Source organism: Lethenteron reissneri, chromosome 19, assembly GCF_015708825.2.
Source record: "Lethenteron reissneri isolate LAM-NWPU_2019-01 chromosome 19, ASM1570882v1, whole genome shotgun sequence".
Lineage (NCBI taxonomy): Eukaryota > Metazoa > Chordata > Hyperoartia > Petromyzontiformes > Petromyzontidae > Lethenteron > Lethenteron reissneri.
This window is the reverse complement of record NC_083797.1, coordinates 14793131-14809279: the sequence shown is the minus strand read 5'-3', so window position 1 is coordinate 14809279 and position 16149 is coordinate 14793131. Positions and strand designations below refer to the sequence as shown.

At 54.2% G+C, this 16149-nt stretch overlaps 1 protein-coding gene and 1 long non-coding RNA gene across 4 annotated transcripts in view; one reads left to right on the top strand and one right to left on the bottom strand.

Annotated features, from left to right (window-relative positions):
• The window catches only part of LOC133344324 (uncharacterized), a 53784-nt gene extending 38532 nt beyond the window's left edge, over nucleotides 1-15252 (top strand). For 2 of the 3 annotated variants that reach the window (XR_009755339.1, XR_009755341.1), the window contains exon 3: nucleotides 14807-15252. This is a non-coding gene — a long non-coding RNA (uncharacterized LOC133344324). Of the gene's footprint in view, nucleotides 1-5137; nucleotides 5216-14806 lie in introns of all 3 variants that reach the window. The other variant, XR_009755340.1, reaches the window with a different exon arrangement.
• LOC133344323 (uromodulin-like 1) overlaps nucleotides 1-16149 on the bottom strand; it is a 61484-nt gene that overhangs the window by 40840 nt on the left and 4495 nt on the right. The window contains exon 2 of the mRNA XM_061554426.1: nucleotides 732-979. Coding sequence (XP_061410410.1) covers nucleotides 732-979 — 248 coding nt within the window. The remainder of the gene's footprint in view (nucleotides 1-731; nucleotides 980-16149) is intronic.

Genomic DNA, 16149 nt, shown 5'->3' with positions numbered 1-16149 from the left:
ATCAAATGAGCATCGAAGATGTGCTCATCTGCTCACAATGGTGGAAATTCCACGTTCCTATACCAGAGGTAAGTTTACCCAAAGGACAACTACTGTTGACTCTCCGAAACAAGTTGTAACGATTTTATTGACCCCAGTGGGATGATGGGCGAAGTCAACCCTCCAAGCAGGATTTCAACTCGTGGCCGTGCGATTATGAGCCGCTCGCTCCATCGCTGACCCACTCGTGCGATGCTGCGCTGCTGCTCAGCGGTAAGCTATCAACATAAACCAAATAATTAATAAATCATGGGCGCCGCAGTGGTGAGATGTTAACTACCTCGCCTGATATACAGGAGGTCGTGAGTTCAATCCCGACCCTGACGCCTGCATATTTGGAGTTTGCGCATCTCTCTCTCTGTGGTCACGTTAATTTTTCTCCGGGTCTTCCGGTTTTCCCTCAACATTTACAATGCATTAACAGTATTTGTCTGCTATAAATTTCCACGTGATAAGCCACTTCATTGAGCCGTCATTTGTGGCCAGGTCGCTTTTGAAAAAGAGCAATAAAGCTCAGTGGACCTTACCTGGTAAAATAAAAAATAGCGTTGACAACTCCAGTGGCAGTGGTGCTATGAGGAAGGGCCATTGTCAGAGACGTCGCCCTTATATGGGTCCCCCCTTCTCGGGCCTATGGTGCTGGTGACGGCCGCAGTGAGCATTGTACGGTGCCCCTCCGCCCCCATTGACACCTGCGTGGTCACGTCGGCGCCGCAGGCGCCAGGGTTGACGTGCTTGGACAGCAGCAGGTGCAGGGTGACGTGGGTGCTGTTGGCGAAGCGTGCGGTGCACTCGGGGGTTCCGATGAACAGCGAGTCCCAGGGGAAGTTGGCTCGGAGCAGCGCCGGCAATGGCAGCGCTGCCCACAGGCGGAGGTCATCGCATCCCACCGATACGCTGCTCCCAAACGTCGGGTTCACGTCGTCGGAGGAAGAGGGGCCTGTGGATTTCAAAATGAATGTTCAGGTTTCAGGTTGATTTTGTGTCACCAGGTGCAACCTCAAGAGACCAGGATGACTTTCATTTGCAAGAGTGACCTGGGTCACCAAAATGCCGAGTTGATCATGGCCACATCTGAAGAACAACAATGGCTTGCATTAACTTGAAGATTATAATTACAAGCGATTTTGTATATCTGATACTACACAAACCGATTAGTGCCCCGTAACTCATCAAAAATCCTGTAATTCATCATTGTCTCGGCCTCGCTGTGCCGTGGATGAGATAAATCGTCATCCTTGCTCTCAAGATCGCAATAAGGTTACATGGGTATGAGTCTGCACCGAACTTATTCAATTACAAGTAACATTTACAATAAGGCAAGTTGCTGGCTGTTGTTAACTAGGCCTCGTATTTATCATAACAATTTAACAGAATTATAAAGGCATTTACAGCATAACGGTCGTTCTAACTCTAGATTTGAAGCTTTCGTGACTGCAATGATTCATATTCTTAGGTTTTTTCGGTAAAGTCACGGAGGTAAAATCATTAAAAAGTAAAATAAAATAAAAATCACAACGTTTCGGAGGCAACACAAGCTTCCGTCTTCAGGTGGTACCGTCACAGCCATGACAGCTGTATCAAGTAAATGAGAGATTGCAGGAGCTACCACTCCGTTTATATAATGGTTGGAGGTGGTGGGGCAAGGCCGCATAATTATTATTAATATGGTAAGGTGAGGCTTGAGACTAAGAATAGACTGCATAACAAAGGCTGAGCCTTTGTTATGAAAAGGTGCGGTTTGTGACTCAACCTGTGACAGGGAGACCACCACTAAACATGGTAAAACAGTAATGGTTGTCTGTCAAATAAGATTGGCAAATAAGTGTAGTTAAATCTGTTTTGCATGGTTAATCACATCTTTCCAATGATTACTCAGTTTGTAACCGTCATCACGGTTGAAATTATGTCTGTGTTTGTATATTTGTATGGCTTCGTGTACAAACCTTTGATGGTAGCCAGGAGGTTTGCAGAGAACCTTGGTCTCGGAAAATACAATTTCATGAGAGCCCACCGAGTTGTAGCAATGATCGGCAGCGGCCGAAGAATCAGTTCTGCCGTGTTTCAGATCTGACTTGTGCTCGCGGACACGATCAGAAACATGACGTTTAGTTTCTCCAATGTAGCAATCACCACAAATGCAACTCAATTTGTAGACTCCAGGATACTGTAAATCAGGAACGACATCCTTCACAGATGGAATCAAATCACGGATTTTATGCACTGTACTGAATCGGACTTGGATCTTATGTTTGTTTAGAATTTTGGAGATCTTTTTGGTCACGCCTGGGCTCTGTGGTATAGCGTTTTGATCTCAAAATAATTCTCTCATAAAAACGCTATACCACAGAGCCCATGGCATTTCTGACCAACACCACCTGGCCGGTGAATTAAGACATGTACATCGGGCCCTCAGGATGAATGGATACTCTGACCGCACTATCTGCCAAGCTGTTTCTCCCACCATACAGAAACAGCCACATGAAACTCCGACCAAAACTATCAAGTTGCCATACATAGCAGCACACTTATTTGCCAATATTATTTGACAGACAACCATTACTGTTTTACCATATTTAGTGGTCTCCCTGTCACAGGTTGAGTCACAAACCGCACCTTTCCATAACAAAGGCTCAGCCTTTGTTATGCAGTCTATTCTTAGTCTCAAGTCTCACCTTACCATATTAATAAGTGTGCGGCCCTTGCCCCACCACCTTCTCCAACCATTATATAAACGGAGTGGTAGCTCCTGCAATCTCTCATTTACTTGATACAGCTGTCGTGGCTGTGACGGTACCGGTCGTTCTAACATTATAACAGCATTCCCAATATTATAAGAACATAAACGAACTTACAGACAATGCTTCTTAAAGTCCCACAATGTACAGTTACAGTTGTCTTCACTGGGACGCGATGTGTGCCACCATTTTGAATTCTGTGTAATGGCGGACGCCAACCTCGTGGTTGAAAGACTGTCAAATCGTAACTTCCTGTTCACGTGACCAAACTCAACCTCAAAACAGGAAGTTCCTGTGTACACACACCCCCACTCCTGCCGTGGAGTAAACACCTGCCGTGAGGCAGAACAATCATTGATGTTTTTATGGCGGCATTGACTTTCACTCGATAGATAATTTCCCATACCTGGCTCTTTGAGCCTTAGGTATGCATACAGACCCATACGAATCCTATAGGAGCCTTAGTCTGGCTCTCTGTCTGACTCATTGCCGATAGTCAACGGCCAATGACAGCACTTGTTTTATACACTTATCTTCTATTCCATATTAGGTTTGGGGGGGGGGGACTGATATGGCTAAGCATGTAGGGGGCGCCTGCCCAACTGCCAACTGAAGTTTGGGTTGCCCTGCCACTGGGTTTGAGTGTTGGTCGTCACATTTGTTGAAACCTCCGATCCCACATTGGAGCTGTGTGCTACTCCAGAGTGGGGGTCCCTGGGAGCTGCGAACGAGCACAGTGACTCCAAACCCATTTCACATCCCTCCCCTTCCCCATGGGTAGAGGCAAAGGCGCGGCCCTGCAAGTGCCTGTTCACGCCACTACTGGTGTAGGGACCTCGCCTATAGGCAGCTCTAGAGAGCCTCAAGGGAATATTTGGCCTTGTTGTCCACGATAGCAAGATGTCTTTGAAGCGGTTGGAAGTACTCACACTTTACCCCACCACACACATGGATTGCCAGTGGACTACATTTTAAATTCAAGTGTTCCTGAAACGAACTATAAAGCTCAGTGTGCCTTACCTGGTAAAATGAAAATTTCTAAATAGGTAGGTTTCATTTATTGTCGTTATTGTTGCTATGTGGATCATGTCTGCACTGTAGATCGCTGTGAGTGTGAATCGATTGTCGTTTGTGACTGCGATATTACCCAGAGGGGACGTTGCCTGCTCATCTGTGGTTAAGTGTGGAGATGGGGGCCGCAGCGAGCCGGGCCGAGTAGTATGGAACAGCCCAAGCCGACTGCGTCTTACCGGAAGGCACCAGGGAGTGGTGATGGCAACTTATCCAGTTCTGTAGCTCGACGTAGTGACTCTTGAGCTTACCTCCCAAGTTGTTCTAGCGACCAACGCAGCGACTACGAACGCGGGCACCACGCAGAGGATGAGCGATGGAGACGCCGCAGTCCGTGTGGGCATGCGGGCATGCGGCCACGCGGCGCTCCGGTGTTCAATATATAATGTGAGGCACCCTTAGCTAGAATTCAAGTACATCTTACGAACAAGACGTCGATTGAATGTATCACGGTTTCATTTCACGTTATGGTTAATTGCGGCTACATTGCGTCGAAATGAGATGCATTGTTTTTCTGCATTTAAACTGGGGATGCCCGCTAATAACATCTCCATATATATAAAAGGCAAAGTTGTGAATGTGTGCCTGTTCAAAATGTTTAGCGTACTTTCCGACATGCAACAAACTGGAAATTTGCCATGTGGGTACTTTCCAGAGGTAAACACCATACAAAATAATAAAAATACACTTTTTTGGGGGGGAGCTCAATAATCCATATATTTTTTGCACGGCAAGTGGGCTGTGATGTCAACGTTGTCATGTGACCCGCGCATGTGGAAGCGTAACTCATTGTAGTGTAGTGGTTGGCGTGTGCGCTATGAACCCGGCGACTTGCGTTCGATTCCCGCTCACCACCGGTGACGATTATTTTAACCGGTCCTGGGCCTCCCCTAGGTCGTCTCAGCCTCAAACAATTAACTGGTGTGGTGTGTGAACATCGCCATTGGGGAGGCAAAAACGGGGCCACCCACCCCCTCGTGTGCCGTGCCGGCCTTCGTAAGTGCTCGCTAACAGCACTTGCCCCCTACAGTCTCTTCTCTTTCTTTCTCTTATCTATAGAAGTCCGCGCGCGCGTGCTCTTGCGAGGGATCTGCCTCTCGAACGGTGCCCTTTACGCCCAAAATGTTTTTTCTTGCCAGCACGCCCTAAGCCCCGCGGTAGGAATAGGCTGTTCCCTTTTCACGTCTGTCACCTTTAAATGAGTTTATTTAGCGTTTTTTTGGAGATATTTATTAAACTTGAAAGTTAGTTTGCATATTATTTATTTATTTCCTTTCGCCACGCACTAGGCCACAACGCAGCCAGCTGCACTTGCGCACAGCGCCCACGAGGTAATCCCCAGCAATCCACACGCGCCATAGCCCAAGGTAAGTCGCACACTTTGTATGATATGCTTTTAGATAAGACGTAAGTCCCACTAATTTGTCTTATAAGCATTTAGCTCATTACACGTTGCACTGCCCACATGGGTTGCCCCTAGCAACGCACACGCAATCGCCACAAATTTTCTTTCGCCTTACACATGCAGCTAAAACACACGAAACACGTACATTCTTCACTGTGCGATGTCCTCTTCTCCCCACCACAAACCAATTATACCCCAATGCGTCCTTAAACTACTATAGAGCCCCTACATGTCATTATTATAGCGCTTACATCACATTATTGTTGCGTTGCCAATGGGACCGGCCCAGCCCCCAGCCTGCCAAGGTCACACCTCGGCGGGCTGGGAAATCTAGGCGAGCCCGGGGGCTCTGCACGGGACTACGCCTCTCCACGGCACTGTCTGCTTACTACTTTGTGCTATACATTCCATATATACTGCTATACAGTCAGCATGTACTACTGTAGTGCTAGTAGGTACCACCACAGTCACTATACACTGTTGTCGTTATAGCAGGTGTAGGGGTGTCAGGGGAAGGATTCCCACCAATAGATGGGTTAGTGGGAGGGGTGATCGAGGAGATATAAGGAGAGAACGGGCGGGAAGAAGGGGCCTTTGGCGGGAACGAGATTGGGACGGCTGGGGGACAGGTGTGGATGGAAGGAAAGGAATAAAGGACGAGACCCCTGCAATCTGGTGTCGGCTCCTACTTTACATCTGGTGGCAGCGGTGGGATCTCATGGCTACAAAGAAAAATCTCCGCGGGAAAGAGCCAAGGGAGGAGGAAGCAGGGGCCGGGGATCCTTCCCATCCCGGGCAACAAGGGGGCCTGCTATCAGAAGCAGCAGCAGGGGGCCCGGATCGCCTGGAGGACCCCATGGAGGACCGCATGGCCCGCGTGGAGAGGGCACTCCAGGAGCTCCTACAGAGGCTCCCTATGGGGGGCCCGCCAGCACCAGGACCCCCACCCCCACGCGTACTACGGGAGGAGAGGCCACGGGACCCGGAGGCCGACCAGCCGGCCGGGCAAGAGCCGCAACCAACCTCGTCACGCCAGCCGCCGCCGGTCCCGCCAAAACCCCCAGGGCTAACCACCCAACACGGAGAGCAGGTGGCCGGACGGCCGCGTCGGCTGGGGCCCGTCGACAAGTTCGTGGCTGAGGAAGAAGACTGGGAGGAGTTTGTCCGCCGATTCGAGGCTGCCTTCCACGCTCTCGAGTGGACAGACGAAGAGGCACTACGAGCGCTGCCATCCGTTCTGGGCAAAGAAGCACTCGCCTCTTACACCTCCCTTCCCTCGCACAGCAAGACCACGCTACAGGCGGCCTACGAGGCTTTGGGGGAGATCTATTGCCCGGCGGAAGGAGCCTTTAAACGGTTCCAGGATCGCCAGCGAGGGGCTAAAGAATCCCCTTTATCCTACAGGGGTGCACTGCTCGTGTTGGCGAGGAGAGCTTTCCCTCGCCTGGCTGAAGAAGCGCTCGAGGATCTCGTGGTCGAGCACCTCATCGCCTACGCTTGCCGCGCCGGCGTTGTAATGCCCGTGGTGACGCCGGGGGAACGCACCTCGCTGTGGGCTGCCCGGACCATCCAAGCCCACGAGCAGGTCATGGGCCGGGCGCCACCCGTGGGCCCGGTGGCTGGCGCGGCGGGGGGGAACAGCCGAGCCGTTGCCGCAGCGCTACTGGGTCCAGCGACACCAACCGCCGAACCTGCACCGTCGCCACAGGTTGCCTGTGGAGCAGCTGGGGACGGACCCCCGACGTCTGAGACGGAGCCATCGCTGCGGGAGGTGTACGCGGCGATCCGGGGACTGGCGGAGCAGAGGGACCATGGGCGCGACCAGCCGCCGCGTCGCTGGCAGCCGCCTCTACAACATCGCGCCGAGCCCCCCCGACGGAACGCCCCGTGGGTCTGCCACCGTTGTGGTCGAGAGGGGCATGTGGCGAGGGGGTGCCGCACGGAGCCGGAGGCCGCCAACGTCACCTGGAACCCGCCGGGGCCGAACGCCGACAGGATCCAGGCGAGTGACGCCGTCCCGCCCGGCCTCTCGGTCGGGCCGAGCAATTACAATTCCGACGCCGCGAACTTACCGGGAGTCTCCTCGGGGTGGGCGCCGTCGGTGTCGTTCCCCGGTCCCCATTGTCCGGGTCGGGGGAAGGGGATCGCGCCGGGGATAGCGCCGGGGCCTGTGATTGCGTCGCGACCAGAAGTGGCGTCGCGACCCGGAGTGGCGTCGCGAACGGACGTGACGTTGCATCCGGAAGTGACGTCGCGGCCAAAAGTGGTGTCGCGGATCGCGTCGGGGATCGCGCCGAGGCCGTGGACCGCGTCGGGAGTCGCGCCGGGGCCGGAGACCGCGTCGGGAGTCGCGCCGAGGCCGGGAGGGACGTCGCGGGCGGACGTGACGTCGCGGGCGGAGGTGACGTCGCGGGCGGAGGTGACGTCGCGGGCGGACGTGACGTCGCGGGCGGAGGTGACGTCGCGGGCGGGCGTGGTTTCGCGGGCGGGCGTGACGTCGCCGGCAGGCGTGACGTCGCGGGCGGGCGTGGTTTCGCGGGCGGGCGTGACGTCGCCGGCGGGCGTGACGTCACCAGTTACCTGCGACGCCGGCGAGTTGCCAGGGGCAATGGCCCGGGGGCGGAGGCAGCCCACAAGATTGACATTGCGCCCTGGAGCAGTTCCACGGGCCGCCTCGCCACCGCTTTGCGACAGAGCGAGACGGAACCAGGGGGACCACGCCCCCGTGACAAAGGGAAGGGAGGGGCTCACGGGAAGGCCCACCCCCCAGTCCCCACTGCCCCCTACAATGGGGGGGGGCCCCCCACACCACAAGGGGGGCCCACCCTACATCACCAAGGGGGGGCAAATTGCACCACATAGAGAGCACAGCCCTCAACCCAGGGGTAAGCCCACACTATGTAACAAGGGCGCGCTCACCCTGCTGCGACGCACTCCAAAGGGAGGAACCCCATCTTCAGTCCATTCACATCCATCCCCCATCATTTCACCATGCACCACAGGATAACGAGACGCCGCCTGGTCAGTGGCCGGACTCAGCCACACAATGGAGGAAGCTGGCAAGGCGGGTGGTAGCGGCCACGTCGGGAACCTCGGTCCTGGTCGGTGAAATCGCGGGAGTGTCGGCACGTATCTTGGTGGATACGGGGGCATCAGCCACGATCATCTCGAGCACCATGCACGAGATGCTGCCAGATAAAATCCGACCTTTAGTCCCTGTCAAGACAACGTTCATTGCAGCAAATGGAGGCAGCATGGGCTTCCTGGGCCAGGTTGAAGCCCCGATACAGATTGGGCAGCTCTCGGTAGCAGGACCCATCCTTGTCTCCGCAACGTTGCCCGTACCCTGCCTGTTGGGGACGGACTTTCTGAGGCGGATGCCAATGAAAATCGATCTGGCCAATGGGCGGGTGGAAGTCCAGGGAACGCATCTCCATTTCCTAAAGGCGTAGGGGGCCAGCCGGGGTGTACCCTACGTGCAGGCTCTGGTCAGTAAGTCTGTCTCCATTCCCCCGGCAGCCCAGATGCTGATTCCGCTGCAATATCGGTCTCCCCTCGTGACAGCCCGACCAGACTCACCCATCCTGGTGTCTCCGGCGTCAGCTGCCATGGATCGCCATGCGCTGGTGGGAGCCGAAACTATTGTACAGAGGAACCAGCATCTGTTCATTCAGGTGCTGAACACCTCCGATAGAACAGCGACGGTGCAGGAGGGAACAGTTCTGGCCCACGTTAGTCCCTTGTCACTAGGAGCCCCAGGGACAAAGCCCGAGCTTGTAGGCAGCATCAGTCAGTCCGAGGACAGAGGGGCCGAATCATGGATGGACCAGCTGGCGGGGCCTGAGCCGGGATTGCCGCCCGACCAGAAACAGCAGCTGCACTCGTTATTGCATGAGTTCTCGGACGTGTTCAGCCGGGGACCGTTCGACCTAGGGCGCACAAATCTGTCGCAGCACCACATTAACACGGGAGATGCCGCACCCCTGCGCCAAAACACATATAGAATGAGCCCAATGGAAAAAGGGCACATTCAACAAGCGGTGCAGGAGATGCTGCGGGCCGACATAATTTTTCCATCCTCGAGTCCCTGGGGGGCACCGGTGGTCCTAGTCAAGAAGTCAGACGGGTCACTGAGATTCTGTGTGGACTTCCGACGCCTCAATGCCGTCACGCTGGCCGACGCATATCCCCTACCACGTATTGACGACTCATTGGATGCACTGGCGGGAGCAAAATTTTTCAGTACGCTGGATTTATTGTTCGGGTTCTGACAGGTCCCACTAGACGCGGACTCCCGGCCTAAAACAGCGTTCCGGACACCACAGGGCCTGTTCGAGTTCAACTGCCTGCCTATGGGCCTCCAGACTGCGTCGGCGACGTTCCAACACATAATGGAGTTGGCCTTAGCAGGCCTCCAATGGGAAACGTGCCTCATCTACCTGGATGACGTCATTGTCTTCAGCCGATCATTCGAGGAACACATTGACCGATTACGTCAGGTATTCCTGCGGTTCCGGAACGCGAACTTGAAGCTCAAGCCGTCGAAGTGCCACCTTATGCAGTCGTCGGTACGCTACTTGGGCCACGTCGTCAGTGAGTCTGGAGTGGCTACAGACCCGGAAAAGACGGCCTGCGTGAGGGCCTGGGCTGTTCCCACAACGGTTCCAGAGGTACGCCGGTTTGTGGGTTTCGTTTCTTATTACCGCCGGTTCGTACCCAACTTCGCAACCATTGCCAAGCCCTTGCACGTGTTGACGGCGAAGAACCAGAGGTTTTATTGGGGCCCTCTGGAGGAAGAGGCATTCCAGCAGCTGCGCTCACGTCTGACAGATGCACCACCATTGGCCTTTCCGGATTTTGGCCTCCCCTTTATCCTGGACACGGACGCCAGCGATGTGGGCATCGGCAGTGTTTTGTCGCAAGTCCAGCAGGGTCGCGAGGTGGTTATCGCCTATGGTAGTCGCGTGCTTTCATCAGCGGAGCAGCGCTACTGCGTCACACGTAGGGAACTCCTGGCAGTCGTTCACTTCGTGCAGCAATTTCGACCCTACCTGTATGGTCGCAAATTTACGGTCCGCACTGACCACGCGGCCTTGCAGTATTCGCTCCGCATCGACCAGCCTTCGGGCCAGCTGGCCAGATGGATAGAGCGCCTGCAGGAGTACAGGTACCAAGTAGTGCATCGCAAAGGGACCAGACATGCCAACGCAGACGCATTGTCCCGACTGGCGCCCCAGGGCCCTTGTGCATGCACCACAGGCGGGGCACGCTGCAAGGAGGCGAGGCCGGAGGGGACAGTCATCGCTCCCGTACGCACGGCGGAGGACACACAGGGTGAGGTCCAGCTGACCGACCACGACCTGGGGCTGACCTTGGACGATTGGCGACGGCTACAGCTGGAGGAAGCCCCACTTTGAACGCTACACGCCTCAGCAGAGGCAGGGGGGGAGGAGTACATCGTATGGGAGGACCTCCTCATGCGATGGGACCCGACAGGGCGCCGACGATGCCTGGTAGTTCCGGAGTCGCTGCGTCAACAATTGGTTATGGACGTACACGGCCGCCAGCTGCTGCACCTGGCGGGCGGAAGACACTGTACACATTACAGAGTCGGTACTTTTGGCCAGGTATGACCGCTGACGTGCATCGATGGGTCGCTACCTGCGTCGAATGTGCGCGGCGAAAGCCGCCACCCCGGTTAAGCCGGGCGCCCCTACAGCCCATCACGGTGACCAGGGTCAACGAATTGGTTGCGTTGGACATCCTGGGACCACTGCCGGTCACGCCACGGGGAAATAAATACCTGTTGGTCGGAGTCGAGTACTGCACGAGGTGGCCGATGGCGTGGGTCCTCCCGGACCAAACGGCACAGACCATCGCCGATGCCTTCGTGGGAGGCTATGTCCTTGATAAGGGGGCACCGGAGCGGTTGCTCACGGATCAGGGCAGGAATTTCTCCTCACAGCTATTGAAGGACGTCTGCTCTATCCTGGGCGCTAAAAAGGTCCGAACATCTCCGTATCATCCCCAGACCGATGGGATGGTAGAGCGGCTTAACCGCACCATAGCGGCCATGCTGTCCCAAGTGGTGGACGAAAACCATTCCGACTGGGACCTCCACATTCCATCTGTCTTAGCGGCGTACAGGGTGGCCCCACATGCGGCGACGGGGTTCTCGCCGTTTTTCCTGATGTACGGACGGGATCCCGTTCCGCCTATTGAGGTGCAGCTGACGGACATTCCCGCAAGAGCCGACGCATGGCCGAAGGCACTAAAGACCTCCCTCATTTATTTGAGAGAGGCCCGCCAAGCAGCCGAGGCCGCATCGGCCACGAGCCAAGAGAGTAATGTACGGATACGGGAGAGGACAGTGACAGCCAAGCCCTTTAAAGTCGGGGACCAGGCATGGCTACACTGTCCTCAGGTGCCGGTTGGCCTCTCACCAAAGTTGCACCGACCCTGGAAAGGGCCGGTCGAGGTCATTAAAGCACTCCGACCGCAGTGCGTCCAGGTCCAACTGGGTAAGCGACGATGGTTTGTACACCCCACCCGCCTTAAGCCATACATCTCTCCACCGTCATCTTCACCAACATCACCACCAACATCACTGCCAACATCATCATCATCCCTACCCAGGCCAAGGTCGCCGAGCACCACGCGCCAACCGGCAGGGGGTTCGGTGCCCTGTGTTCCGTTGTCACCTACAGCACCCCATGTGAGGCCTGACGGAGCGGCAGCACGAGCGGGGGCCGGAGAGACAGCGGCGCCAGGCAAGGCGACACCGGCACCACCGAACCAGGGACCGCGACGAGAGGGCCTTCGAAGGAGGGGGCCGCCACGGTCATCTGCTGCCTGTGGATGTCCGGGCTGTTACGGGATGCTGGCTGGAGACCTGGGCAGGCCGCGCAATTGATTTCGTTGTGTTATGTTGCATTGTATGGTTGTGGGGGGGGGGGGGGGGGGGTAAGGGCTGTCGTCACTGTCAGTGGTGGGAGGCATGGGGAGATTTAAATGGTCCATGGGGGAGGCAGAACCGAGGACGGTTATTTTTTCTCCGGGGGGGGGGGGTGATGTAGGGGTGTCAGGGGAAGGATTCCCACCAATAGATGGGTTAGTGGGAGGGGTGATCGAGGAGATATAAGGAGAGAATGGGCGGGAAGAAGGGGCCTTTGGCGGGAACGAGATTGGGACGGCTGGGGGACAGGTGTGGATGGAAGGAAAGGAATAAAGGACAAGACCCCTGCAATCTGGTGTCGGCTCCTACTTTACACAGGTACCACCACTGTCGCACTGCTCTAATCATAGTAGCTTACACCACAGTGTGCATGCACTGCTGTAGGGAAAGCAGGTACCACCACAGTATGCACTGCTGTAGTGATAGTGCATACCGTCGATGTGTGTGTGTTAATCAATGTGTGTGTGTGGTGTGCATGTGTAGATAACTACTCTTTTTTCATTCAGTTACTTTTCACAATAATGCCTGCGTCTAAGTCCATGTGTGCGTGTGGGTCGATGTGCATGTCTGCGGCGATGTGTGTGTGTAAGTCGATGTGTCTGTATTGTGTGAGTCGATGTGTTTGTGTGTGTGAGAAAACTGCTTGCGTTCGGACTTGGCTGACCCCTACCTCGGCCAGGGAGGTGTGCAGTTATATCGGCTTTGCCTCTTATCACCGATTTGTTGCATCTATAGCTAAACCTCTCCACTCCTTGACAGCTAAGGGCCAAACATTTCATCAGGGGGAGGAGGAGGAAGTTGCGTTCCGCTCTATCCGTGATGGGCTGGTTAACGCCCCTCCCCTGCGTTATCCTGACTTTTCGTTGCCGTTCATTTTGGACATGGATGCCAGTAATACCGGCATTGGTGCGGTGTTATCCCAAGTTGTAAATGGCATGGAGCACGTGGTCGGGTATGGCAGCAGGGTGCTGTCTCCAGCCGAGCAGCGGTACTGCATAACGTGCCGGGAGCTACTGGCCATTGTGGTTTTTGCGCAACAATATCGGCCGTATTTGTACGGGCGACACTTCAAGGTGCGCTCTGATCACGCGGCGCTCCAGTACATGCTGCGTGTGGACCAACCATCCGAACAATTGTCACGCTGGCTCGAAATCCTGCAGGATTTTCATTCAATGTCACGTATCGTAAGGGTTCTCACCATATGAATGCCGATGCCCTATCGCGATTGCCAGCAGGCGTGGAGTGTGTTTGTTTTTTGGGTTCGGGTTGTTGTCGACCGGCGGGGTCGACTTCCCCCGCCCCTCTCGTTGCTTCCACCGTGGACATGATGGCAGGGATGGGCAACGTCTCTGCTGCACGGGATGCAATTTTGGGGTTGGACTACGAGGTGTGGAGACGCCGACAGGCGGAGGACGCGTCCCTTCTTAAGTTGCGCCGGCGCGTCAGGGAGACCGCTGATGGCACGGCTCCACGAGGTGTCGCCCTGCGTAGTGAGGTTGTTTGGGCTGTGCATAAACGGTTGTTGCAAAAGACGCTGGCTGCTCTTAAATTGCATTTTTATTGGCCGGTCATGGCCTCCAACGTCAAGGATCTGCTTAAGGGCTGCGTGCAATGTGCTTGGCGGAAGCCGCCAGCGAGATCCTGTTGCCCTCCACTTCAATCCATCCAGGGGTCGCGTATAAATGAAATTGTTGCCCTCAATATTCTCGGGCCTTTTTCTGTTTCTGCGCATGGAAATAGGTACTTGCTTGTGGGCGTTGAGTATTTCTCACGCTGGCCTATGGCCTGGCCGCTCCCGAATCAATCGGCTGTGACTATTATCGAGGCGTTCCTCAATGGCTATGTTCTGGGTAAGGGTGCCCCCGAGCGCCTCTTGACGGATCAAGGCAAAAAAAATTTGTCCAAGCTGCTGCGTGAGGTGTGCGATTTGCTGGGGACGAAAAAGGTACGCACGTCGCTGTACCACCCACAATCGGATGGCATGGTTGAACGCCTACACCGGACTGTGACCTCTATGTTGAGTCACTTGGTCAGCGAGTCACAGGTCGATTGGGATTTTCATATTCCTGCAGTTCTCGCCACTTATAGGATGACCCCTCACGCGTCCACCGGCTACACTCCATTGTTTTTGATGTATGGGAGGGAGTATGATGCCCACCCCGAAGGTGTCCAAAATATCTGATTCAATTCGGTTCACGCTCGTCAAACTTTCCGAGGCGCGGGAAGTTGCCAATGTTAACTCTCGGGGCAAACGGCCAACGAGAGGCTCAAAGGCGCCCGTGTTTCCCTGTGCGATTGGTCGCTGGGGGACAGGGCCTGGTTGCATTGTCCGCAGGTGCCAGTGGGCACATCTCCCAAATTGCTGCAACCATGGAGGTGGCTGGTTGATGTGGTTCGAGTTGTGCGGCCACAGTGTGTCCAGATTCGGTTTGGTAAGTGGAGCTGGTTTGTATACCCCTCGTCTTAAGCCATTTATTGCGCCGTGTGAGTTTGTTTCATCTCCATATCGCAGGGGCCGAGTGTCGGGTGTGCCCGACGAGCTGGGGCGTGCGTCTGCCGACGCGGGTCCTCAGGAGAGTGTTTCTGTTCCGCCCGCAGATGCCGTACGATTGATGCCTCCGATTGATGCCTCGCACGCGGCCGGCTCGTGTTGGCTTCGCGTGCTCTGGACGTGAAGGACCTGACGACCCAGCCTATGGCTCTTTGTGAGGAGCCGGCTTCTTCGGGTTGATTTATTGTTCCCGCGGCCCTTCCACGGCGGTTGAGCCCAACCCGCCTGGAGGACCGACGTCACGGACTCGTTCAAAGACTCGATTCGCGTGATCCTCGCGCATTGCACACTTCCACACCATCATGGGTTGTCGCGCTCGCACGAGTCATGGTGAGTATTTGGCTGATCCTGCTCGCCATCGAGCTCACGGACATTGTTACACATTGTGGGTGGGAGATGTTGATTGTGGGGATCTTTAACGACGCGATTGTTAATTATTTTCTTTTCTCTCTCCGTGTATATGTTGTACAGTTGGGTTTGGGTAATTCTTCACGTTGTTCTGTTATTGTTGGAGCACACTTGTTGTTCTTTATAATTGTACGTCGGTTGCTTACTTGCGGGGGGAGTTGGCAGCCGGGGTGGCTGGTGATATCTGTCTGCTTATATGTCTGTCTATAGTTTTCTGGTTAGATTTTTGTTTGCTATTTCATTTATACCTGATGATGATTGCTTGTGTTGCAATCGAAACGTCGTATGCTATTATTTAATTTATTATTTGATCTTTATACGTGACTTTACCGAAAGAACCAAAGAGTAATTCCTGCACTACGAAAGCTCCAAATTTAAGATAAAATTTACAATTTAAAAACAAAACTGCTATCAACATAACTAACGTTAAATTACCTGGCAATATGGTATCATTCCTGTCTAAAAGTCTTAACTTTATTTGTTGGCCCACGCATAATCCCTGTCGATGAGATAATTGCTGAATTGGAATCAACAGTTAGACATCTCCCACATAATCAAGCTGAGATGACTAGGCTTGAGGTTGCCAAAATGATTGAGAACAGTAAATTGACAAAAACAAATTAACGTCAGTCAGGCAAAAGCCTCAAGAGAATTGAGAGCAAATAAAGATATCCAAATTCTTGCTGCAGATAAGGGCCGATCAACTATGATAATAAACATCATGGGACGTCCTTTGCCACATCTTAACACCTATTCTCAAAATATGAGAATAGGTGTTAAGATGTTAAAACATCATAACACCTGTTTTGTTTCCAGAAACAAGGGGAAAACCTACGATAATAAAATCAAAGATTTACTCGATGAAGATACCTACCTTAAAATTAAATGAGACCCAACCAACTCCTTGGAACGTAAAACAACGGCAATCATTGCCAAGTCATCAATTCCCAAGGAAGAGCAATATCTGATCAAACCAAGGGCG